Source organism: Danio rerio, chromosome 2 (assembly GCF_052040795.2).
Source record: "Danio rerio strain M-AB ecotype USA chromosome 2, GRCz13ab, whole genome shotgun sequence".
Classification (NCBI taxonomy): Eukaryota; Metazoa; Chordata; class Actinopteri; order Cypriniformes; family Danionidae; genus Danio; species Danio rerio.
In genome coordinates this window covers 6,991,695-7,019,638 of record NC_141022.1, presented here as the reverse complement: position 1 = coordinate 7,019,638, position 27,944 = coordinate 6,991,695, and the positions used below count along the sequence as shown (strand labels likewise).

The window sequence follows — 27,944 nt, the reverse complement described above, 5'->3', positions numbered from 1 at the left end:
AGGACAGCTACGCGTGACGTCACGCTCTTTCAGATGCATTGGTCGGTGCGTCACGTTGCGGCATCAGCAGTACTAAAAAACTAGTTTGTTTAAATCTAGTCTGACGTCGACTTCTTGAGCTCGCGGACCGGTGTGATGTAACACCTTTGTCGGCGGTGTGTTGTTTTCCGTTCGAGCCGCCGCGGCCAGTCACGCAGCAGCGCGTGGAGGAGACGGCAGCATGTGCAGCGGCGAATCAGCGATATAGAAAGCGATAAAACTATCCGTGACGCGACAAAACAAGAGCAGAGACTCGTCGAAAACGCTCGCTAGCGGGACAGATGGCTGTACGGGAGGGAATGCGCTTGCTGTCGCTGGAGGTAACGGGATATGAGCTGTTATATGAAGCCCGTCGGTAGGGCACCAGAGGAAGACTGCAGCTGAAAACACCCGGATCTCATCATCATCATCAAATTAATAATAATATAAAAGCAGCGTTTGCGTGGTTTTCGAGCATTCAGTTGATGAACATACACACGTCGGGCTGCAGATGGGCTTTAATATCGGTCTGATGAAGTAATTTGAAGCCCACACTTCAGTCCCGGGGTGCAGTCTTGAGCGTGTGATGATAGGAGACACAATGACGCTTTTGTCTCTTTTGGGTCGCATCATGCGTTATTTTCTGCTCAGGCCAGAGACCTTGTTTCTGTTATGCATCAGCTTGGCCCTCTGGAGCTACTTCTTCCACACGGACGAGGTGAAAACCATCGTCAAGTCGAGCCGGGATGCCGTGAAGATGGTGAAGGGGAAAGTGGCGGAGATGATGATGAACGACAGGCTCGGCGGGCTGGACGTGCTGGACGCGGAGTTCTCCAAGACCTGGGAGTTCAAGAACAACAATGTGGCGGTGTACTCGATACAGGGCCGGAGAGACCACATGGAGGACCGCTTCGAGGTGCTCACCGACCTGGCCAACAGGAGCCACCCTTCAATCTTTGCTATTTTTGACGGACATGGTGGAGAGGTAAGATTCAAGAAGTGTGGGTGCTGATGAGAGAGAGAGAGAGAGAGAGAGAGAGCGTCCTTTTGTAGCTGCTAAATTAGCCGTTGAACGAGTGGTTGCAGTTTTTGGAGCTTGAAACCTAAAAATAACGTCCGTGGAACGTTGGGAATTGGTTCCCAAAATAACCAAACACGAGAGACGGTGTGTGTGTGTGTGTGTGTGTGTGTGTGTGTGTGTGTGTGTGTGTGTGTGTGTGTGTGTGTGTGTGTGTGTGTGTTAGCTTGGACGACCTTCAAAGGAGCAGTTCGTGCAAAAATTGTTTACTCACCCTCATGTTGTGCCAAACCCGTATCACTGACTCGTGTGGAACGTAAAAGATTATGGTGTATTATGAAAAGATTATGAAGTAATTCACGGACGCTGTTTCATAGGCTAAAAGTAGGTCGAAATGAGAAGTCAGTGTGACTTTAAAAAGTGGTTCCTTTTCCCTGAAAGTAGGCTAATGTTTGAATAGTTATCAAATGTTAATACTGTCATTCGCTCACACTGTGTGTTCCTTACCAGATTGAGTGTTTGTGTTTTGTTGGGCACAAAAGATATACTTAAGAATTTTAAGAAACCTGTAACCATTTACTGTATTAGTAGGCAGTGGTGGAAAGAGTACTGAAAATCATACTTGTATACTATTACTTGCCTAAAAATGTAGTGTGAGTAAAAGTATCTGTTGTACATATTACTCAAAGTATCAAAAGTACTCAAGAGTAGTGAGTATTACGCTGTGAAAAGTTGATGCGTTGTAATTTGTCAATGTGTTTAAACGTAACATTCTGTTGTGCATTTTAGTTATTATTGCCCAGCCGCCACACAATGACATAAGAGGTTAATAGACTATTTTGAGATGTAAACAATAACAATTGTCCTATTTTATTTCCTGTTATACATTAATTTTCATAGCTAGCTTTATTTGGAATGAAATCCTTAACTTCGATTGGAATAATCTTGTAGAGGAGTGAATCAAAGAAATTGTAAGTATAAATAGGATAAATAAGTATAAGTAGGATAAAAGTGAAATAAGCAGTCAGATATTCAGGTACAGTAATACGATATGATATTATGATATTTTGGGCGAAGCAGTGGCGCAGTAGGTAGTGCTGTCGCCTCACAGCAAGAAGGTCGCTGTTTCGATCCTCGGCTCAGTTGGCGTTTCTGTGTGGAGTTTGCATGTTCTGCATGCGTTCGCGTGGGTTTCCTCCAGGTGCTCCGGTCCAAAGACATGCGGTGCAGGTAAATTGGGTAGGCTAAATTGTCCGTAGTGTATGAGTGTGTGTGTAAATGTGTGTGTGGATGTTTCCCAGAGATGGGTCGCGGCTGGAAGGGCATCCGCTGCGTAAAAATGTGCTGGATAAGTTGGGGGTTCATTCCGCTGTGGCGAACCCGGATTTATAAAGGGACTAAAGCCTGATTTATACTTCTGCGTCAAGTCACCGGCGTAACCCAAGGCGCATGCAACGCGCGTGGCTGTGCATTTATACTTCTGCGTGCTGTCTCTGTCGGTCTGCATTAACACTTTCGAAACGCTAGTTGGCAGTGAGGTGTAAATGTTCCTCTGTGTCGAGTTTCTTCGCTGCTTTATTGCTTTTCCTGAACACTTCCGGGATGTACAACTGGCTCAAACTCGCTCATTTTGAGGCAGGAACCGGCGGACATGCAACAACTTTAACCATGAGTAAACACAAAACAAAACTTTCCATCCGGAGCTCCTTCACGGTACTCCACACTTGTAAACAATCGCTCGCACCATTCGCGCGGCTCTCGGTCCCGCCCAGACTCATCAGCGCTACCAAGCCGAGCAATGACAGAGCTTACGCTACGCGTCAATGCGACGTGTAGTTACAATTTTTGAGAGGTGCACGTCAGTGACGGCCACGGCGAAGGGCTATGCGTCAGCGCCGTAGCATACGCCAGCGTTTGATGCAGAAGTATAAATCAGCCTTAAGCCGACAAGAAAATGAATGAATTAATGAATTATGCTATTTTTTTATTTTATTTATTTTTTATAATAATTTTTTCAGGGTTTTCACCTTTATTTGTGATAGGACAGTAGAGAGAATTGACAGGAAAGCATGGGGACTAGAGAGAGGGGAAGGATCGGCATAGAACCGCAAGGCGGAATCGAACCCAGGTCGCCGCGAGCACCGGAGTGCATGCGTCAACGCACTAACCACTACACCACATGAATTATGATATTTTGCTTCCAATACTAATAGATCACGATACCAACGATATACATCACAAGAAAACCATCCACAATATATCATGATATTTCTGAACGAAGAGGGAAAAATGCATGAAAAGTTATTAGATGTAGAGTAGCAACACTGATATATGTTCGATCTGCCATAACGAGAAGCGTCACCTCATGCACATCACTATTTTGTCGAGCCCCTATTGAATAATCATTCATTCGTTTTCTTTTCGCCTTAGTCCCATTATTGATCTCTGGTCACCACAGCGGAATGAACCGCCAACTTATCCAGCACATATTTGACACAGCGTATGCCCTTTCAGCTGCAATATACATAAATATTTTATAAGTATTGAGTAAATATTGCAAGAATTACTGTAAGTTCCTCTACATCTTTCAGCCACACATGCTCTTTCAAAATCATGGAAAAGAAATCTAAATCAACAGATCTTTAAAAGTGCTGTTTTGTTCATTTTGTGTTTAAATACTAAACGGCTAAAGTTGTTGTTTAGTGTGTGAGGATATTGACCGCAGGAGATCCACACACAGACTGCCTTTATAATGCTTATGAGTGCTCTAATGCAGCCAATTGAGATTCCCATGATACTTGTGTGGTGCATTCAGTCTGCACCCCCCCCCATCAGACATCTGCTCCGGCCTGTCGAGTTTCCCAGCCCATGTGGAGCTCGGACAGATGTTCATTTTAACTTCTTCATTGTGTAGTAAGGCAGATGAACACTAGTCCGCTTAATGTTTGAATACTCTCTGAGATGCTCTGAAAAGTAACGTAATGAGCTGAGAAAATTTGGTGACTGGATATTTACCAATATATCATTCTCCCAGGATTCTTGTCGTCTATTTCTGCTTTCTTGATCGTATATGGAATGCCTACAGTCTATTTATAGCAGTATTTGTTTATAGAAATGACTTTCCTCCAGTCTATGCAGTGAATAGATGAAAATGTGCCAACCTCATGATCTTCGACCCCTGTAAAAGTCTTTTAATCTACAGTATCTCCTCCCATGTTTGCTGACCCAAACGTCCTGACATTATGGGTCTTATCTGTGTATACACTCGTGTCACATTAGTATTAGTGCTGGATCAAGTTTTGGATTGTAAAGTTGAAGAAAATATGATGAATAATCACTTGGCGATTATAATCTCTCCCTAAACATTTTCTTTTTTTGCCATTTATTTGTTTTTATATATTTATTAAATATATATATATATATATATATATATATATATATATATATATATATATATATATATATATATATATATATATATATATATATATAATTAAATAGAATTATTTATGAACTAGTGTTTTACATGTTTTTTTTTTTCTATTTTAGTAAACCTAAATTTCTAATCTATTTATTTAATTTATTTTATATTAATTTCTTTTATATATATATATATATATATATATATATATATATATATATATATATATATATATATATATATATATATATATATATATAATTAAATAGAATTATTTATGAACTAGTGTTTTACATGTGTTTTTTTTTCTATTTTAGTAAACCCTAAATTTCTAATCTATTTATTTAATTTATTTCATATCAATTTCTTTTATATATATATATATATATATATATATATATATATATATATATATATATATATATAGATATATATATATATATATATATATATATATCAGAGGTCACGTTTTTTTCAGCAGTGACGGATTTTTGACGGATTATGCTGAGGGTGAGCTATAGTATTTTTTTTTTTAGCCAACTGTAATTCCCACTCCTGTCTAGCTGATGGCGATTGCCCTTGTTTTGCTTCCTCTTTGTCACCGCTGCGTACTGTTGCAAAAAGACACAGCAGCTGAGTGTGAGAAGTTTCTTTAAACGGCCAAATACCAAAAGGTTTTATATGAAGGTATATGAAGACTAAGTGGCGCCAGCTCCGGGCGCAGCGCCCATTACTTGCGGGCCGATTCTGGCTCGGATGCGGCAGCGTCAGTTTGCGAATATCCACCGCATCTGACCCGATTGACACAGGCCGGAACCGGGCAGTGAGTCCACAGGCATCTGGCCTGAGTACGGCAGCTGGAGTCCCCAGCAGGCGAGAATCTAGCAGGAACTGGCCCGAGTGTATTTTGCTATCTAGGGTGCGTTGTGAGCACTACCGGACTCAGAGGGGCGCAGAAAGAGCGCGTGCTGTAGTATTTTTTCCCGGTGAAACGAGTGCTTGCAGGATCGGAAAATCCAGCCTGATCTCACGAGAAAATGTAAGTATTTTACGTTTTGGCAGTTTAGTGGCTAGTTCGTACGAATTTGTACGATTTCAGTCGTACGAAATGATACGATTTTAAAAAGGAGGCGTGGCACCTAACCCCACCCCTAACCCCAACCGTCATTGGGGGATAAGCAAATCGTACTAAATTGTACGAATTACATCGTACTAATTCATACGAATTAGCCACTAAATGAAAAAGTTACGAATTGCCATGAGATTGTGTTGGAAAATCCCACATTCAGAGAATCCAGCAAACTTTCTTATCACAGCCTTAGGAGAAATGTTTCCTAACTAAAAAACGCTGGCTGAAGTGGCACTAGTAAATCCAATCTTTGGTCACGAGAAGTCGACTTTCCGAGGCAAAGACAGTCTCCCTTAACTTTTGATTACGCACAAGCAAGCACCCAGTTCAGGTCAACGCAGGAGGAAGATATGAGTTAAGGCAGATAGGAGTTTTTGTTCATTTGTCAAATAAATAAATGAATAATTTAGCCTATATGCTCGTCATGCAACTTCATTATTAAAATATGAATGAAAAAAACGATTAGAAAATATGCTAATTAATTGACGGTCAATAATAGGTTATGACGGAATTTTTACAACCCTCTCCGTCAAAATGACAGACGATGAGAGTCTAACGCGACCTCTGAGATGCATAGTAAACTATGCAGTTTAGTTATAAGGATAGTGCCTATTTTAAATATTTATCATTGCTGATATACAGCATGTTGGCATCCATCAGCCTGTCATTGAGCAGAGCAAAGACGGTTGACGTCCATCTACAAGATGGCGACAGAGAGTGCATAATAAGCCCTTGGAGGAGAAAAGATTGGTGTATTTTCAAAGTACAGCTGATCAAAACATTATAAAAACGGTAAGTGACATTCTAAGTCGATCTCTCTCTTTTTTTTAGGGTGCAGTGCTGTATTTATACCATAGTAATTGTAGTGTATCAAGTCTAAGATGGGACTTGCATATCAGTAATATATGTATTTTGTGTTGGTCACTCTTTGCTTAACACTGAGTTACTTGTATTTGTTACTGCAGAACAGTCCAGTAAACAGAAAGAAGAAATGGCTGCATGCGTTAGCGTTTTTCCTTAACGCAAACACAACAGTAATCTGGTAGTGTTTGCTTTGCTTTGGCTTTTTCGGGGTTAATAATTGTTATCTCCCCATTGCAACAGAGAAAAATACTGGAAAATCTTTGTAGACTGGCATTTTATTCAGTTCATAATCTTTAAATGTGAGCAAAATCACCTGTTTTGTTATCAACTTAGACCGTACGCTAGAGAATCATTCAAATACTACTTCTAAAGTGACGTTAGTGAGGTAGCAACGGTTTCTGCTGTTCTGACGTCAGCTGCAGATGTAAATGAATGGCTGAAGAAAGTAGTTCCTCATACAAAAGGATTTTGAGACTTTTTTGTGTGTGTGTTTGGTTTTCTTTTTTATATACATGATTATGCCGTTGACCTTTTGTATAAACGCAATATCACACTGGTAGCAGCATATCGTCACTGGGTGAGCCACTAAGGCACTCGGCCGCACGCCTCTCACCAGTGCCGATATACAGCCATATTGCACAGCTACTTGTGCAATATTGCTCATTTATAATTAGTTTATATATTCTTTTTTATATTAATGAGCATTTTACATACAGTTAAAGTCAGAATTATTAGCTCCCCTTTGATTTTTTTTTTTTTATATTTTTTAAATATTTCCCAAATGATGTTTGATAGAGCAAGGAAATTTTCACAGTGTGTCTGATAATATTTTTTCTTCTGGAGAAAGTCTTATTTGTTTTATTTTGGCTAGAATAAAAGCAGTTTTACATTTTTTTAAATCATTTTAAGGACAATATTATTAGCCCCTTTAAGCTATTTTTTTTTCAGGCTGTCTACAGAACAAACCATTGTTATACAATAACTTGCCTAATTACCCTAACCTGCCTAGTTAACCTAATTAACCTAGTTAAGCTTTTAAATGTCACTTTAAGCTGTATAGAAGTGTCTTAAACAATATATTGTCAAATATTATATACTGTCATCATGGCAAAGATAAAATAAATCAGTTATTAGGAATGAGTTATTAAAACTATTATGTTTATAAATGTGCTGAAAAAATCAAATCTCTCTTCATGAAACAAATGGGCGGAAAAATAAACAGGGGGGCTAATAATTCTGACTTCAACTGTATATATATTATTTTTGTTTTACTATATTTGATCAAATGAATGCATTTCTTTCTTTTTTTATTTACAACAGCACCAAAGGAGCAATATAGCTGTTAGATTTAATTATACATGTATTTTTCCAGAAATTATACAGCAAGTCTTTTCCAGCCTCCCGCGATTTTCGGTACATCTGAAACCAAAAAACAGGATGAACACCACTCCACCCAGACTTTTTATTTTGTGTGTGTGTTCAACTGTTAGTCTGCCTACTATATCGCATTTTTCACCATAACTCTTGTTCATTTATAACAGCTGTGAAGGGCTTTAGCAATTCCTTTCTTTGGCAACAGAATAAAATACCTCAGCAGTGGATAGAAATGGTACTCCATAAAGCCTACTTCTCAACAATCAATCACATCGTGTTCATAATTTGCACATATAATCAATATTTAAGCAAATCCAGTTCTGATTTAATGTCATAAATGAAAACTAGGTCTGTGAGATGTTTGATCCAGAGGGTCTGTTAAAAATACCCTGTTAAATAGACAGTGTCGTGTTACATCATCTTTTGCCCTGTGGTGTGTGCTAATGAAGAGCGCTCTCGCTAACAATGACTAGCACAGTCGGCCTAATCAACGCTCATCTTGCTCTTCTGTCGTGTCCCCTTCCTCTAATCCCTGGTGGTCTGGTCCTCTCGTTATTATAATTTTGAATTAGGCCTGGTAAATTGAGCTTTTAATTAGAAATGGCGGTACAGAGTAGAGTGATATATGAAATATGACCGTCTCTTTTATGTCTTATTTTAAATGCACTGAATAGACCTTTTAAAGGATATTTAAATAAAGTCCTGCTCGTTAACGCAAATGTCTAATCAGCCAATCGCATGGCAGCAACTCAGTGCATTTAGGCATGTAGACATGGTCAAGACGATCTGCTGCAGTTCTAACCAAGCATCAGAATGGGGAAGGGAATATAATTGGATTTGAATGTGGCATGGTTGTTGATGCCAGACGGGCTGGTCTGAGTTTTTCAGAAACTGCTAATCTACTGGGATTTTCACGCACAACCATCTCTAGGATTTACAGACTGGTTCCAGCTGATAGAAAGACAACTGTAACTCAAAAAAAACCACTCGTTACAAGCAAGGTATGCAGGAGAGCATCTCTGAAAGCACAACACGTTAAACCTTGAGGCAGATGGGCTACAGCAGCAGAAGACCACACTGCTGTTTGCTAAGAACAGGAAACTGAGGCTACAATTCACACAGGCTCAGCAAAATTGGACAATAGAAGATTGGAAAAACGTTGCCTGGTCTGATGAGTCTTGACTTCTGCTGCGACATTTGGATGGTCGGGTCAGAATTTGGCATCAACAACATGAAAGCATGGATCCATCCTGCCTTGTATCAATGGTTCAGGCTGGTGGTGGTGTAATGGTGTGGGGGACATTTTCTTGGCACACTTTGGGCCCGTTGAGCATTGTGTTAATGCCACAGCCTACCTGAGTATTGTTACTGACCATGTCCATCCCTTTATGACTACAGTGTACTCATCTTTTGATGGCTACTTCCAGCAAGATAACCTGCCATGTCATAAAGCGTGAATCATCTCAGACTGGTTTCTTGAACATGACATGAGTTGACAGTACTCAAATGGCCTCCACAGTCCCCAGAACTCAATCCAATAAAGCACCTTTTGGATGTGGTGGAGTGGGAGATTCGCATCATGGATGTGCTGCTGACAAACATGCAGCAACTTCGTGATGCTATCATGTCAATATGGACCAAAATCCCCGAGGTATATTTCCAGTACCTTGTAGAATCTGTGCCATGAAGGATTAATAACATAACAGTAAAGCAACGACCAAACAAATACTTTAATTACTTTTACTCAGTTAGAAGTTCACACAGAAATTTTAATTTGCTGTTAATTTACTCACCCTCAGGCCATCGTAAAGTAGGTGACTTTTATTTTTTTCTTTAGCTCGCCTATTTAAAATACTTTAAATGTTTTATGTTTTGTTACAAACATACAGAGTCATCCTGCAACTGTTTTTCAATATATGAAATGTCCCAAACCCTATTTTTAACTGTCCAAAATGGGCAAAAAAATAGTTTTTACTCTCCGATAGTCAAAACATGATGAAAAATGAAATGAAACATTCATTCATTCATTTTCTTGTTGGCTTAGTCCCTTTATTAATCCGGGGTCGCCACAGCGGAATGAACCGCCAACTTATCTAGCAAGATTTTACGCAGCGTATGCCCTTCCAGCCGCAACTTATCTCTGGGAAACATCCACACATACATTCACACACACACTCATACACTACGTACAATTTAGCCTACCCAATTCACCTGTACAGCATGTCTTTGGACTGTGGGGGAAAACGGAGCACCCTGAGGAAACCCACGCTAAGGCAGGGAGAACATGCAAACTCCAAACAGAAACGCCAACTGAGCTGAGCTGCGACCTTCTTGCTGTGAGGCGACAGCACTACCTACTGCGCCACTGCCTCGCCGAAATGAAACATGATATGTTATATATGCAAAAAACAGTCAGGAAAAAGTGTTTTATGTAAATTCGCACCAGGAGTCCACATATATGGACATAATTTTTCTCTAAAAGTACATTGTATAAAAAGATAATACTTAGGTTTTATTCTCCCAATAAGCCCAAATTCCAATAAGCCCAAATAGCAGGGAGAAATAAAAATGCATGTAAAAAAAAAAAAAACACCTCTGGCCGTAAGAGGATAGCCACTAAAATGTGCTGTCCACATATGTGGCCACTAGGAGATTAAGCTGGAGTCAAACATATGATGGAACCTTAATAAATAAATGGAAAAGTTATTCTGGTGTAATGTCAGTTTTAGCAAGTTTTTATGCAAATAAAAAATAAAAATTATAAATCAGACCCCAGATATTAGAGCTAACCTGTAACCATTGACATCCATAGTAGGAAAAACAAATACAAGTCAATGAGTAGTGGTTTCAACATTCTTCGAAATATCTTCTTTTGTGTTCAACAGAACAAAAAATCTCAAACAGGTTTGGAACAAGTGAAGGGTGAGTAATTGATTAATTTTTGGGTGAACAATCCTTTAGATCATCCGAACACCGGTGTAACAGCTATAATGAAGCCCTCTTTGTGCTGGTGTGTGATTGGAGTGAAATGAAAGCTCGACTGGTAGTGTGTTTGCAGTGGGAGGATCTCGAGTGGAAAGAGGTCACTGTGGGTCGCATCCGCCCTACTCTTTTTGTTCGCGAAACACAATGATCAACATACTTTAAATCATTTACATTGTGAAGCCTGCAGAGAAGTACAGGCTATATGAAATCAATCAATACATTACTAGTTTTAAAGCGATGGTGCTCCTAAAATGGAGAACTTGTTCATTCTACTTGTTCCTAATCTGTTTGAGTTTCTTTCTTCTGTTGAACACAAAGGAAAATATACTTATGGAGTAAAAAACTTCCATTGTAATTTTTGTTCCTACTATGAAAGTCAATGGGTGCCAATGTTATATCTTTCCACTGCGTGGTACGGTTCGGTATGGTACGGTTCACCTTTATCAGGATTGTGTCTCCACTGCCAAATGGTATCCTTTTTGGTAGGTGTGATGTACGAAAGAAAGCGGCAGTTGATTGTCATTTTTGCTTGAAATTCACGTATCGTATGAGAAGCACTTCTTCTTACTAAACAACTGTTTTATATACACAAATACTTGTGTATAAATGTTAATTACTAGCCTTTCTGTGACCAGGATTTCATTATGAACACATACAGAGCCTCACAGTCTCTGAAATGCTACCAGTTACAAAAACGAAACAACCAAAACATACATTTAGGCCTTATTTGGGTTCATAAACAAATTTTCAAAGTAGTCGTGTCACAGATGCTTTCACACTGCATGACTATCTGGGCTAGCGTTTCGTCGCTGCTTTGTTTACACTGCAAGATGGATCGGCGACAGGGACTTTCACATTGCATGACTTTACTATTGGAAAAATCGCTGACAACTTCATCCAAACTACGTCTCACAGCCAAAAACACGTAGTATTCACCTTATTCTCCGCCGATGAGTGGGCGCTGCCATTTGAATCTTTTTGGCTTGAGACTTCCGGTCTCATTCACTTCCATTCATTTTTTTGACGTTAAAAACTGCTCATTACGCTGCTTGATGTTGCAATTTGATATTTTATTATTATATTATTCTACTTGGTCTGTATAGTCATGCAAACATTTGTTTGTAGAGCAAGAAGTTTGACCGTTTTATGCCGTTTATTATTCCTAGTCATTTCTCCCATAGACGAATGAATCGGAAGTTCTAAGACAATCGCGAAAACAGGCGCACTTCCGCATTTTAGAATAAGGTCAATATCTTTTGTTATTAACACTTCATAATGAGAAAGAAGCCTTTAATTTGGTAGAAAATGTACATATTTGCTCACCTGGGTTTAAAGGGAATTAGCCATTTCTCCTCAACGTTGATAATAAACTAATTTCTTTCTGTATGAAACGTCAAACAGACACGGTTGCTTCTGAGTCCTGTCAAACCTCCACTAGTTTTTCCTCCATTTCGTGGGTCCAAATAAACCGAAAAAGAGCGCTTTTACCTTCTCCCCCAGCCTCCCGCTACCACTCAGTGAACGCCAATGGTGTTTATTTCCATACATTGTTCAGAACATCTTTAATTTAAGCAAACATATTTGAGATCTACTGTACACTCGATTTAGAAGAAATCCCTTAATCTCTAACCTCTGATAGACTCCTCTTCGTAGTGTCTCTGTGCTATTTACAGTTTTCAAATCACTGCCATGTGCAAAGTGACCCTGAGCTCTATCTGCTTATTCTGCAAGAGCTCTACATCGGCGCAGTAAATAATGCATAGGCTTCATCAGGAGGCTCCGCGCTGTCTTTCTGAAAAGCTGTTTGCCTGGGAAGTGACTTTGAAAGAGACTGCAGCGTTTCTCTTGGCAGGCAGGTATTATGTTTGCTTCTCTGGTTTCATCTTTTTATTTTTAGCGTGGCATCGCTGAGTCACTAGCGAGAGCGTAATGCTGAAGACTGTAGCGTGAGGAATCCAAAGCATCCGCACTGATGATGGGGAAATAACGCTCTTTGACTCTGTTGTGGGGATCTAGCCGCGTTTGGAAAGGGCACTCGCTCCTCAGAGACTCTCTGTCCCTTCATCTGTATTCTGCTCAAAACTCCATCTGGAAGGAGCTCTCGGCCTCTTTTAAAGAGACAGTTCACCCCAAAAAATGGACGTTTGCTGCCTCATGTTGGGCTAAACCTTTCTTATTTTCTGCGGCACGGTGGTTGACTGGTTAGCATTGTCGCCTCACAGCAAGAAGGTTGGTGATTCGAGTCCCGGCTAGGCCAGTTTCTGTGTGGAGTTTGCATGTTCTCATGTCGATGTAGGTTTCCTCCAGGTCCTCAAGTTTCCCCCACAGTCCAAAGATATGCGCTATAGGTGAATTGAGTAAACAAAATGTATGAGTGTGTGTGAATGCAAGAGTATATGGGTGTTTCCCAGTACTGTAAGGGCATCTGCTGCGTAAAAAAATATGCTGGAATAGTTGGCGGATCATTCCACTGTGGCGACCCCTGAGTAATAAGGGACTAGGCTAAAGGAAAATGAATGAATTAAAGCCCACTTCCATTTCTACCCCTTAGCACATTCACGTGAATGATAGGGGGTGTCCCAATTCTCTAGGCGAAGGGGTAAGGGGAAGGACCACACTACAAAACAATGGAGCATGAGACATTTCTCTGAGGCCCCGTTTACACTAGTGTGTTTTAGTTTTAAAACGGCGTTTTAGATCAAAAATGGTCCACACTAGCATTTCACCTAGTGTTTCTGAACATATCTCCGTCCACACTACGCCACCAAAAACGTATATCACGTGACCATTCGCGCACTCTGGGCATGCGCATTTTAGTATAAACAGGAAGCATGTGTCTTGCTCGGCATTTGGTTGTTGTTAGTCAACAAAAACCGGTTGAACAATGAACGCGATGGCAAAGAAAGCAGGAGAGGTATTTTTGTGGACAGACGACAAGGTCGAGTTGTTACTAAACGTAACAAATAAATAACTGCACAATGGCACCTAAAACAGACAATAGTGCAAACAACGCTCCCATTTCTGTGTCTGTGTTGTTGTTTACAGTGAAGGCTGGTCAGCTGTCTTCCGGTAGCGTTAAAGCCATGTGTTGTAGTCATGTGATAGGGGCTTGACGAATAAGGGAAGGGTACGCAATGACACAAAAGCCCCAATCAGCTAGCGAATCTCAGCAGCCCCGCCTCCGTTTTCCCCCTTCCACACTGAGAGGGAGCAGCAGCGTTTTAGAATGAAAACGTCCTCTCCAGCGTTTCCAAAACGCTCTGTTTTCGGCACTCGAAAACTCTGGCGTAGTGTGGACGGATGGCGTAACCATTTTGTTTTTCAAACAAAAACGCATCAGTGTAAACGAGGCCTGAATGCAACCACTACAGCAGGAATACGGCTGCAGAACCAAGCAAATAAACTTTTTTTTTTTTTTTTACATTTAACAGTGTTAATGTGTTACGTTCATGATCTTTGAAGAGACGTTTTGGAAATAAACCCACTAAATTTTACTAGCAGTAGTCTGCAAAATTTTACACAACATATTTTATGTTCTGCTAACCTTAGGCCCAATCCCAAATCTATTTTGTTTGCCCCCTACCCCCTTTCAAAGGGCTTCAAATTTACCCCTAAGAAATGGGACACCACTACAACACCCACACACGTCATCGCATGTCATTGCGAGTTGTAACTCGACGATGATATTGACGATGGTGACTGCTTTAGTTATTCCAGTTGCATTATTTTTGGGTATTTATCTTCAGGAAGCCTCCGAAGGCAACGGTGTCATGTTATCATAATGATATAATGTGGCAGTGAGCTCGTAACTGAACTGTGTATTTGCACAGTGGCCATATTCATCTATGTAAACACACGAAAACAACATTAACATTATACCAGACACTGTAAAAGGGTAATTCCCAGCCACTAGACTTTTCTGAAAGGGGAATCGAGTATCATCGAGTGGCTGATGTGAAAGTATGTTATGGGAATAGGCAACTTTATAAGGTACACCGTACTAGTACCGGGTTGGATATTTATACCAGGCAGGATGGATCCTTGCTTTCATGTTTTTGATGCCAAATTCTGACCCGACCATCCAAATGTCGCAGCAGAAGTCAAGACTCATCAGACCAGGCAAATTTTGGTGAGCCTGTGTGAATTGTAGCCTCAGTTTCCTGTTCTTAGCTGACAGGAGTGGCACCCTGTGTGGTCTTCTGCTGCTGTAGCCCATCCGCCTCAAGGTTGGACGTGTTGTACGTTCAGAGATGCTCTTCTGCAGACCTCGGTTGTAACGAGGGTTTATTTGAGTTACTGTTGCCTTTCTATCTGCTCGAATCAGTTTGGCCATTCCCCTTTGGCATCAAGGCATTGGCAAACCCTAGATATGGTTGTGCATGAAAATCCCAGTAGACCAGCAGTTTCTGAAATACTCAGACCAGCCCGTCTGGCACCAACAACCATGCCATGTTCAAAGTCTCTTAAATCACCCTTCTTCCCCATTCTGATGCTCGATTTGAACTGCAGCAGATCGTCTTGACCATGTTGCTGCCATGTGATTGGTGAATTAGAAATTGTATTAACGAGCAGTTGGACAAGTGTACCTAATAAAGTGGGCAGTGAGTGTAGACAGCCAAATGTAGCGTTTTTTTTTTTTTTTTTTTTAAGCATGACCATAAAACACAAATGCCATAATGAATGTATTCAAACATATGTTTATTTGTTGTAATAATACCTAATATTGCCAAAATAACTTGCATTTGTGCTTGTTGCTGGTGTATTGTTTGAAATTTTCCTTAGTACTCCTTATTTTCTAGTATGGCCCTAGAAAATCTCAGGGGCTATCTAGCCCTTCCCCTTAGCCCTTTGCCTTTATTTCATTGGGACACCCCTAACCCTCATTTTGCGCGTTTGCATGAAGGTAAGGGGTAGGGCTAAGGGGTAGAATTGGAATTAGGCCTTACTTATTGACATGACAGAATAGGCCAGTCTGTAAATAAAGTTTAGTGGCTGTTTAAGGCTTTTTACAACACATCTGCCATGTTTTCTTGTTACATCTAGAGCTAGGCGATAAAATTGGTATCTGTATTTTTTTGACAGAACACCATTGTCAATAAAAAAAATAAATTAAAAAAAAAGTTCTGTATGAAGACTTTAGTTTTAATAAAATGTGGCTGCTGAGCACACGCCTTAGAAGGATTGCCAAACAGCTTAGAGTGTAAGTTTGTCATTTCCAATTGAGGCGTGTGCGACGTGCACGTGACGTGCGCGCATTTTCCAGGTGCACCTAGTTGAAAAACATCTGAACTTTTCCGAATGCCGTGAGCGCATTGCGATTTATGCTAGTAGAACTGTTCAATCTGCTTCACACTTTGTATGAAATATACACATTTCAGTAATACCGGCAGAGTAATTACCTCGGATAAACACAGCTCACCCAAACACTGCAGTGCTCTTTTACTTTTCTACTTGAACTTGTATCAGAGCTGCTGCAATGATTTGTCTGTTTGTCATCCTCTGAAAAAACGGTTGATGGTCGGCTAGTTACAAGAGACACCAGGAGAGCATGAGCTCAAAGTGCATAGAAAATGGTAAAGGAATCCACATGCTCACGCTCGTCACTTCAAGTCAGAATAACAACACATGCGAAAATGAGTGCAGTGGCTAGCAGCAGTGAGGAGATTGTAAATAAAAAGAATGAAAAGATGTGGTCAGAGTGGCTTTTTGGTTTCTTTTCTTGTGCATCCCAGTCACTAGCTCCCCATCTTAAAGATATTTAGCATATGGGTTAATATATTCATTCTACTTCACAATTTGTAACGTTTCTGTATGTATTTGAATAATGATGGTTCGTTTCTTTACTTAAAAGCTCAGATCTGATTATCATAATTTGTGTTGACACAGTTTGAGGTTACTGTATCATTATTATTGACATCTTGAAGTTTGCTTTGATTGTTCAGTATTTACGCTTTACCACACACTTTGTAACATTTTATTTATCAAGTTTAAGAGTCTCTTTAACACTTGTGTTACTTTATTATAAAGGGATCAGATATTTAGTTAAAATTAAAAATATTTGATAAAATTAGTAATATTGGTAAATGAAAATAAAGTGGTTAAATAAAAAATCCTAAATGTATTGTTAAAAAATATTCAATAATTATCGATAATGAATTAAATGAAACATGATATTGTGATCATTTTTTTTTTTTTGCAAAATCTTCCATAAATATGAGCACTGTAAAATACAAAGTATAGTTATGCGCATCTTTCAACACCCTGAGACTCGTAAATGAGATGCACAGCACTGCCTTTTGTTGACATTAGTAAAGAGCTGTGCGCTACTTTTTTATGTTACTAGGCATTAGGCAACCACTGTATTTGTCTTTGTGGTGGAGCGCGTGACATCGGAAATGTGAGATTTTCAGTTAATTCATATGGAAAATTAGAATCTACATTCACGCAGTGCAATTTCTATAGTAATAAACTGAACCTTATGTAGGGCGGCTCAGTGGTTAGCACTGTAGCCTCACAGCAAGAAGGTCGCTGGTTCCAAGTTGGCTTTTCTGTGTAGAGTTTGTATGCTCTCCCCGTGTTGGCGTGGGTTTCCTCCAGGTGCTCCGGTTTCCCTCATAGTCCAAAGACATACGTTGTAGGTGAATTGAATAAATGAAATTGGCTGTAGTGTGTGAATGTGAGAGTGTATGGGTGTTTCCCAGTACTGGGTTGCAACTGGGAGGGCAACCACTGTGTAAAACATATGCTGGATAAGTTGGCGGTTCATTCCACTGTGGTGATCTCTTATGAATAAAGGGGTTAAGTCGAAGGAAATAAATGAATGAAAATGAGCTCACAATCTGCTCTATTGATGACATGATGACGCGAGGCAGTGGTGTCCTATTCCTTAGGGGGAGACTTCTACCCCTACCTCTGTTTCAAGCAGAGGGCTAGGTGTATAAATAGATTTGGGGCTAAGTTTGTCACTCAAACTGCATTAACTTTTTCATTTTGAGAGTCCACCATGGGAGGTTCATTCCGCTGTGGCAACTCTTGATAAATTAAGGGACTCAGCTGAAGGAAAATGAATGAGTTCACCTTGAATATCTTAAATCTCTCAAACTGTTTGTGTCTTATCCTTCATGACTACAAATCAGCTCATAATATGCTGTTTGTACTGGAAATATTTTAGATCTGTCAGGTCATTTGTTGTTGCTGCTGTTTTACCTGCGTGACCTGTCTTATCTGTGCACAGAGAAACGAAGATCTGCTGGCTACAGTGTTGTTCAGCAAGAAAGCATACCAAATAAAGCATCATTTCATTTACAGCACACTGTTTTCCTCAATATCAACACATCAGGATTACACATGTACTATTTTGTTTGCTGAACTGTTGTAGAAAATGAATAAGCTGATATTGAGTTTCAGTTCAGAGACCATAATGATACAATATTCTGTTTTTCCAAAGAAAATTGTTCCAGATTCAGCTAATGCTGGATCGACACTGGTGCTTTGTTCTTGAACTGGTCTTTTTAATGAAAGTATTAAGGGAATAGTTCAGTGAATGGCATTGAGTGTGTTTACATGCACGTTCTTAAGCCGATTATGCTTGATCAGCAGATGTGTGTAATGTCATGTAAAATCCTTACTAGGATTTTTTTTATCATTTAAAAGTCAAAACAGCTTAAAATCTGACCGGAACAGGTATTTTTTGCCCAATACTCTGATTTTGGGTTATATGTGAATGCCTTTATCTGCGTTCTAGCAGTTTTTTTGTGTGTTCATGTCTGACTGTACACGTGACATTTAGTACACAATACGTTCTTGTCTTAATAAAGCTTTAAATTGTGTCATGCATTTACATAGTTGATGAAGAATCATCAAAACATAGAAAATTTGCAGTACTGTTAAGTGATAACATTCAAGAGCAGAAAATAGACAATATTTTGAAGAAAGCTGAAAAACATGCAACCATTGGCTTCCATACTGTTTGATTTTTCTACAGTGGATGATTATCGGTTTTCATCATTCTTCAAAATGTCTTTGTTTGTGTTTAACAGAATTTAGAAAGTCAAATAAAGGATGAGTTAATGATGAGAAAATTTTAGTTTTTGTGTGAACTATACCTTCACACAAAAACGAAAATAACTGTGCAGTTCTCAGCTTTGTAATGGCAGTGAATGGAATCGAAGCTTAGGCCTTGTTTACACTAATAATAATAATAATAATAATAATAATTCCTTACATTTATATTTTCTGGGCACTCAAAGCACTTTACACACGGTTGGGAATCTCCTCATCCACCACCAGTGTGCAGCATCCACCTGGATGACGCGACAGCAGCCATTTTGTGCCAGACCAAACATCACACGCCAGCTGATTGGTGGAGAGGAGACAGAGTGATAATATGCCAATCATGGTATGGGGAGGGTTAGGAGGCCATGATGGACAGAGGCCAGTGAGCAGATTTGGCCAGGATGCTGGGGTTAAACCCCTACTCTTTTTCGAAGGACGTCCTGGGATTTTTAACAACCACAGAGAGTCAGGACCTCAGTGTAACATCTCATCCAAAAGACTGAGCAGTATCCGCTTGTTAAGTGTGACGTCATGCGGAGCGGCTCCCGGGTCCAATCGCTCTTTTCAACTGAATGGGGAGACTCGTGAAATGGTAATAATAAACATTTACAAAGCGATTTAATACTTTCGAAAGTCACGATCGCAATATACATGTCCATGCCTAATATCCGATGGCCAGAAAGTAGGGATGTAACGGTATTGTAAATACCGTCATACCGCAATATTAATTTTTTTCGATATTACCGAAGTCGCATGACTCGGTAAAACTATAGGTCTTCTGAGAAAATTTGCTCAGGCGAATGAAGCGAACGGGAGGTAACGAAAACTACAATTGCCATCAGCCCATGCTTGACCATCATCCCTTGCGGTCTGTTGTTGCTACAGATCCAGTAATGCGGAAATGGAGTGTGCTGCTAGAAGCGGGGATGAAAAGAGCTGGAAAACTCTAAAGCAGGTCGCACACCAGAAGCGCCGCTCGGCGCCGCGACACGGCGCGTACATGACAGATTAAAGTATCGCACACCAGACGCGCACATTCGAATGATATTTAACATGAAACTAATCAGATGGCGCTCTGTGGCGCGGCTGAAAAATGAACTGCGTCCTGAGCCGGCGCCGCCGACAGCCGCCGGTGTGTGTATCCTGATAGAAACCTATGATTAGAATTCTAAAATACATGGCGCTGCGCGGCGCGCCGCCGAGCGTCGCTTCTGGTGTGCGACCTGCTTTACACGCACAGTTCAGTCCTGCATTATCTCCGTGTAAGTTCAGACTTCGCAAGTTTGATCAAGGCTGCAGTCTCTTCTTCTCAGTTTGATATGGAAAAGCAGACTATACCGAGGACACGCGTAAATCTTCAAAGGGAACCATGTACTTTATAACTTCATTCACATCACCCTGGCTTCGTTGTTTCACTTTCTCAACAATAAAATGTAAACATGATTTAAGGAACTGCCTATTTTCATTTTAATATTAGCAACTTAGACAGCAGAGATGTTGAGGCGTCGTGCTGCATGAGCGTCATCTTCACTGTGTGGATATTTATAACATAACGGAGCCGATAACAACTGCCTCCTTTCAATTTCAGTGAAAATACGAAACACACCCTCTCTTTTGCTGAGTATCAGTTTTAAGAATCGATAATGGCCATTTTAAAAGTATAACATACAATAAGTTTATACATTATAGGAAATAAAGGCAAGCGATCAGTCAATATACAGAATGTAAGTGGTTACATTAATCATTAACTTATCTTTGCGCTCAGCCAAAACACGTTACCTGAGAACAAGTAATAGATTCCAGTGACCAAAGTCAGGGAATATGTCGTTAGATAAAGACAAGATGAATGAAATATCACGTTTAATAAATATAGTGAGATTAGATCCAGCGGGAGATGCTTGATGAGAAGTCCGACTAGCAGAGCTCTCATCTGGGTAGATGGGCTGAGTGTGATTAAATGTTGAATGTGATGAGTTTTCAACAATACTAAATTGAAACTTTATTTTTTTACATGGTTTAATAGTTTTTTGTTATTAAAATTGAAGTTCCTGTTTCAAAGCTTACAGATAGATGGCTAATTTGTATGTCATTGACACTTTTGGCACTTTTTTGGAGTATTTTCATAAGTTTTGTTTTTTCCTGTAAATGATTCAATAAATACCGTACCGTGACATTCATACCGAGGTATTACCGTACCGTGAAATTCTGATACCGTTACATCCCTACCAGAAAGTGATTCATTGTTTTATAAATTGTTAAAATTTTGGTATTTGTTATGCAGCAAGCCCAGAGATTGTTGTGTACACTATGACTTTATGTAAAATTAACTTTAATGTGTGATAGGAATAAAACGCGATCATAAACGAATGATTTCTCCACTCAAATGAATGGCGGCTTGGACCCGGAAACAGTATTACATACGTCACAAACACGTCACCACTTAACAAGCGGATAGAGTCCCCGTCACTATACTGGGGCATTAGCACCCACACAGACCGCAGGTTGGGTGCCCCCTGCTGGCCTCACTAACATCACTTCCGGCAGCAACCTAGCTTTCCGATGTGGTCTCCCATCTAGGTACTGACTGGGCGCCCTGCTTAGCGTTTTCATTAGTTTTGCTACAGTTATGCCATCCATCCGCAGTACACAGGAGTTTTTGAGCGCCAAAAACGGAGTGTTTTGGAAACGCTGAAGAAGACGTTTTCATTCTAAAACGCTGCTGCTCCGTCTCAGTGTGGATGGGGGAAAACGGACACATCTGAAAACTAAGGCGGGGCTGCAGACATTCCCCTCTCTGATTGGGGCTTTTTAATAATATTAAGTAGCCTACATACAGTTCAGTCCTACATCCTCTCCTTGTAACGCCATTTTAAAACTAAAACGTACTAGTGTAAACGGGGCCTTAAAGGGCCATGAACCCCCCCTGTCTCAGAAGGGTGTTTTTACACCTCTAGTTTAAAAAAAAGTACAGAGTCTAGCTTTGTTTAGGTGAAAGTGTCACTTATATTTTTGCAGTAATCTGTAGGATAAATACATCAACCATTTTTGTAAATGCTGTTTTTGCTGTTCTCCAGGGGGCTGCAGATTATGTGAAGGCCCACCTGCCGGAGGCTCTAAAGCAGCAGCTGCAGGCGTTCGAGAGGGAGAAGAAGGACAGTCCTCTCTCCTACCCCTCCATCCTGGAGCAGCGCATCCTGGCCGTGGACCGGGACATGGTGGAGAAGTTCTCTGCTTCTCATGATGAAGCAGGTCAGCAGGAGCAGCATTTGTTTTAGCTCTATCATCCATCAGACTGTGCACAATGCTGAATCGCTGCTCTTTTGTTTTTAGGCACAACATGTCTGATAGCCTTGCTGTCTGACCGCGAGCTGACTGTGGCGAATGTTGGAGACTCTCGTGGCGTTCTCTGCGATAAAGATGGAAATGCTGTAGCCCTCTCGCACGATCACAAGCCCTACCAGCTGAAGGAGCGCAAGAGGATCAAGAGAGCCGGTGAGTTTTTGACTGATTCAAGAGTCAGGAAATTAGGTGTTTATAAATGAGGTAACATGAGTCGTTTTCACGATAACGGATTAGAGGAGGAATGGAGAGATAGAATAATAGGTCTTTGAAAAAATAGATCGATGGATGCATGGATAGATGGATGGATGGATGGGACAATGGATTGATGGATGGATGGATGGATGGAGCTATGGATGGATGGATGGATGGATGGATAGATGGATGGGACAAAGGATGGATGGATGGATGGATGGGACGATGGATAAATGGAACAATGGATGGATGGATGGATGGGACGATGGATGCATGGATGGATGGATGGATGGATGGATGGGACGATGGATAAATGGAACAATGGATGGATGGATGGATGGGACGATGGATGCATGGATGGATGGATGGATGGATGGATGGGACAATGGATGGATGGATGGATGAATGGGACAATGGATGGATAGATGGATGGGACAATGGATGGATAGATGGATGGATGGATGGGACGATGGATGGATGAATGGGACAATGAATGGATAGATGGATGGGACAATGGATGGATGGATTGGGTGGATGGATGGGACGATTGATGGATGGATGGATGGGACGATAGATGGATGGATGGATAGATGGATGGGACGATGGATGGATGGAATGACAGACGGATGGATGGATGGAACAACAGAGATGGATGGATAGATGGAACAACAGATAGATGGATGGATGGATGGATAGATGGAACAACAGATAGATGGATGAATGGATGGATGGATGGATGGATGAAATTACATACTAATGGATAAATGGAACGGCAGACGGATAGATGAATGGAACAACAAATGTATGGATGGATGGATGGGACGATGGATGGATGGATGGATGGGACGATGGATGGATGGGACAATGGATGGATAGAGAGACGGATGGATCTTTAGGAAAAGATTATAGATCTTTAGGAAAAAGATGGATGGATAAATATGTTTAAAGTTAAACTGTTAAAGTTTAAATCTTTTTTTATTATTAGTTTCCTGTTCTATCGGTTCTATTTTATTCAAACGCAGTTTTCTTAAGTAACCATTTTTCAACGAATTGTAGACGTTTTCTATGAGGCTCGCACGTTGTGCTTCATGCCGCCACTCAACGCTTAACAATGTATTCAAAAGAACATAAAGACCGCTTGACGTGAAGAAAATAAATCAGTAGAGATGTGCTGATGTTGATAGCGTCAGCGTTTGCTACCGTCACAATAGATATCCTATGTAATATACCATAACTTATAAAGAAGAGCATGATGTTTTTACGTGGCCGAGGGAATTAAGTCATCAATTATGCTTAGTAAAAAAAAATCGCACATGTTCCAGTTCACGCACATCTATTTTAAGGTTGCAAATTCAAGCGAAATGGTCGCACTGTCGAGCACTGGAATATCCAGAGTTCAGCGGCTAATCAGCCGGAATCAGCTGAGGTGACATGACGGCGACCAGAGAGAACTAGCTCTCACTCAAGTGACTAGGCCCTTAAGTATGCAATTATGCAAACAACAGAATATTTGAAGAGTGAGTACATGCATATTTCTTTCACTTAATATAAACGAAACAGATGAGTTCTAAAAAATTTACCCCCTCACAGTTGTCATAAAGGGTTATGTTAGCTATATACCCCAAAATCTTTTTTTTTTATTTTTTTTTTTGGACCAGACTCTACTTTTATTTTGGCTGTAAAGTTGGCCATTTTAACAGTGAAATAGGGATGTAACGGTATTGTAAATACCGTCATACCGCAATATTAATTTTTTCGATATTACCGAAGTCGCATGACTCGGTAAAACTATAGGTCTTCTGAGAAAATTTGCTCAGGCGAATGAAGCGAACGGGAGGTAGCGAAAACTACAATCCCCATCATCCCTTGCGGTCTGTTGTCGCTACAGATCCAGTAATGCGGAAATGGAGTGTGCTGCAAGAAGCGGGGATCAAAAAGAGCTGTAAAACTCTAAGGCCCCTTTTACAAGAGTGCGTTTTAGTTTTAAAACGGCGTTGTAGAATGAAAACGATCCGCGTCCACACTCGCGTTTTACCCAGCGTTTCTGAACAGCTCTCCGTCCACACCAAAACGCTGAAAACGCACATCACGTGACCACAGACACTCTCGGGCAAGCGCTCCAGCATGAGATGAGAGCTCTGCTTGTCGGACTGCTCATCACGCATCTCCCGCTGGATCTAATCTCACTATATTTGCTAAACGTGATATTTCATTCATGTTGTTGTCTTTATCTAACGACATAGGCCAATTCCCTGACTTTGGTCATTGGAATCTATTAAGTTACTTGTTCACGGGTAACATGTTTTGGTTAAGCGCAAAGATAAGTTAATGATTAATCCAGGTACATTGACTGATCGCTTGCCTTTATTTCCTACAATGTATAAACTTATTTTATGTTATACTTTTATAATTGTCGATTATTAAAACTGATATTCAGCAAAAGAGAGGGTGCGTTTCGTATTTTCACTGAAATTGAAAGGAGGCAGTTGTTATCGGCTCCGTTTTGTTATAAATATGCACACAGTGAAGATGACGCTCATATATGCAGCACGACGCCTCAACATTTCTGCTGTCTGTTAAGTTGCTAATATCAAAAAGAAAATAGGCAGTTCCTTAAATCATGTATACATTTTATTGTTGAGAAAGTGAAACAACGTAGCCAAGGTGATGTGAATGAAGTTATAAAGTACACTGTTCCCTTTGAAGATTTACCCGTGTCCTCGGTATGTTTTCCATATCAAACTGAGAAGGGGGAGACTGCAGCCTTGATCAAACTTGGGAAGTCTTAACTTACAAGAAGAGGATGCAAGACTGAACTGTGTGTGGGCTACTTAATATTGAGGAAAAGCCCCAATCAGATAGGCGAACGTTTGCAGCCCTGCCTCCATTTTCAGATGTCTCCGTCTTTCCCCATCCACACTGAGATGGAGCAGCAGCGTTTCAGAATGAAAACGGCCTGTCCAGCGTTTTCGAAACGCTCCGTTTTCGGCGCTCAAGAAATAAGTCATATAAGTCATATCTCTCTTGTCCCAGAAACCTCAGTACCAAATGAGAGTTTTTTTTTTTTTTGCAGGGGACATTGTAAATGCCCAGAGATACCTTTTACCAGATTATATTTATATGATAATTTTCCTTTAAACCCATCTCTATCTAAGTGAGTGAGTGATTAAATGTTGAATGTGATGAGTTTTCAACAATACTAAATTAAAAACTTAAATTTTTTTTTTTATATGGTTTAATATTTTTTTTGTTATTAAAATTGAAGTTCCTGTTTCAAAGCTTACAGATAGATGGCTAATTTGTATGTCATTGACACTTTTGGCACTTTTTTGGAGTATTTTCATAAGTTTTGTTTTTTCCTGTAAATGATTCAATAAATACCGTACCGTGACATTGATACCGAGGTATTACCGTACTGTGAAATTCTGATACCGTTACATCCCTACAGTGAAATCAATAAAAATTTGCTCTAGTTTCTACCTTAATACCTTAATACCTTAATATTAGTAATACCTTAACGAGGGAGAGTAGGAGGTTGCTGCTTGGGCAAAAACAGCCACCAACATAATGAAAAGGTAGTACATTTGCACAGAGTGTATTGTTGAATTTATTACTATTATTATTTTTTTTTTTACATTTTGAAAGCATTTTCCCAAAATGACTATCAAAATGAGATTTGTCATCAAAAATCATTTCATTTGCTGAAACACAGAGAAAGTTGCAGCCAAATTAGGACTCAAAATCAACCCAGAGCAGATGAAATCTTCCCCAGCAGCACATACTGTAATGGTTAATAAAATGTATTTGATTTTTGGAAATCACCAAGCGACTACATCCACCTTCATTATCTCTCGACCTTCATTATCTCTCGACCCCCATTTTGGGATTATATTGAGTTAATGGATATGATATGACCAGACTGTTCAGTTTGTTCATGTCACACTTCCTACCAGTTCTGTAATCTGCGTGAATGACACCCATCTGTCGTCTTCTCCATCAGGAGGCTTCATCAGTTTCAACGGTTCATGGCGTGTGCAGGGCATCCTGGCCATGTCCCGCTCACTGGGCGACTACCCGCTGAAAAACCTGAACGTGGTCATCCCAGACCCCGACATCCTGACCTTCGACCTGGACAAGCTGCAGCCCGAGTTCATGATCCTGGCGTCAGACGGCCTGTGGGACGCCTTCAGCAACGAGGAGGCCGTGCGCTTCGTCCGGGAGCGTCTAGACGAGCCGCACTTCGGCGCCAAGAGCATCGTCCTGCAGTCGTTCTACCGCGGCTGTCCAGACAACATCACCGTCATGGTGGTCAAGTTCAAGAGCAGCTCGGCCAGCAAAACTGCAGAGTAGCCTTTCCATCAAGCAGAGGTGAGACGTTGTAATATAAGAGACAAGCCAAAAGCATTACAATAGATGCATGTGCCTACAAACACATGCATACCCAGATTCTTCTTTTTTTTTTTTTGGTGTGTGCCAAATGGACACTTGGGGGGGGAGATATGAGTTTTGAATTGTTTTTCAATTCCTTACACTGTAAAGATGATGTATCCTGGCCTTCCGTCTTATACAGAGCAATATTATTTGTGAAACGGCTATCGGCTTGAATGGTAGAAAGACATTTATTGCCTTGAAGATGCACTCATAGATGTTTGTTCAGGATAAATCGCGTAAATATCATAACTTTTTTTATTTTGAGGTCAAATATGCAGCTGATGGAACCATATCCAGCTCTTAAATTTGGATGTACACTGAAAAAACTTGGATTTGTTTTTAAGTTAAATGGTTGCAAAGAATGAATATAGGCTGAATTTGAACATCAAATTAGGGTTAACACTACTTAATTTGATCTATTTGATTTAATTCAGCTCATATAAATAGTTTGCAACCACTTACCTTTGCCAAAAAAAAGGGTTGATTGGATTTACTCCATTTTTTTTAGGTAAGTGGTTGCAAACAGTATATATGAGCTGAATTTAAGCATATAAATTAGGTTGAACACTACTCAATTTATTTTATTTGTTTAAATTTGGCCCTTCTATATTGTTTGCAACCACTTACCTTAAATAAATAGAGTAAATCCAATTAATCTTTTTTGTTTCAGTGTACATGATCCGCTCATATCACTTCAGGGCATGTATGCCAATGTACACTGGTGCTGCTCATCAGTTTGTGTAAATGTGTTTGGGATTAAGTTTGCGTTTGATTACGAATGTTAGACTTGATTTAACGTCATAACCGGTCCCGCTCATGATCGTCAGGTTTCTCCTGTGTTTAGGTCACTGTTTTAATGGCTTTATGCATACCGCAGTGGACGGATTTAGGGTTATATGATGTGTATTTACTTTGTGAAGACTGTTGGGTTAATACTGGCTTACAGTTTTTCAACTTTCCTCTTAAGAAGTGTTACTTAAATGTTAACCTAAATAGGAAAAGAATTGGCACAAATCCCCGTCTACACAAAATCTGAATTTCTTGCACTGTGTGAAATGTATGTGGGAGATTAAAGCGATTAAATAAACCTTACAAGTCAAGCGAAAACGAATCGT

General features: G+C 40.2%; 2 protein-coding genes across 4 annotated transcripts in view; both read left to right on the top strand.

Moving 5' to 3' along the window:
- The window catches only part of LOC147846195 (uncharacterized), a 1,020,765-nt gene that overhangs the window by 925,429 nt on the left and 67,392 nt on the right, over nt 1-27,944 (top strand). The window lies entirely within an intron of this gene.
- ppm1la (protein phosphatase, Mg2+/Mn2+ dependent, 1La) lies at nt 19-27,936 on the top strand. Of its 3 annotated transcripts, none has more exons than XR_015477765.1 (5): nt 19-1,003; nt 21,939-22,113; nt 22,195-22,356; nt 26,399-27,200; nt 27,366-27,936. XR_015477765.1 is itself a non-coding variant. In NM_001077600.1 (4 exon segments), coding segments are annotated over 4 exon segments (1,086 nt in total). In that variant the 5' UTR covers nt 214-604; the 3' UTR covers nt 26,749-27,936.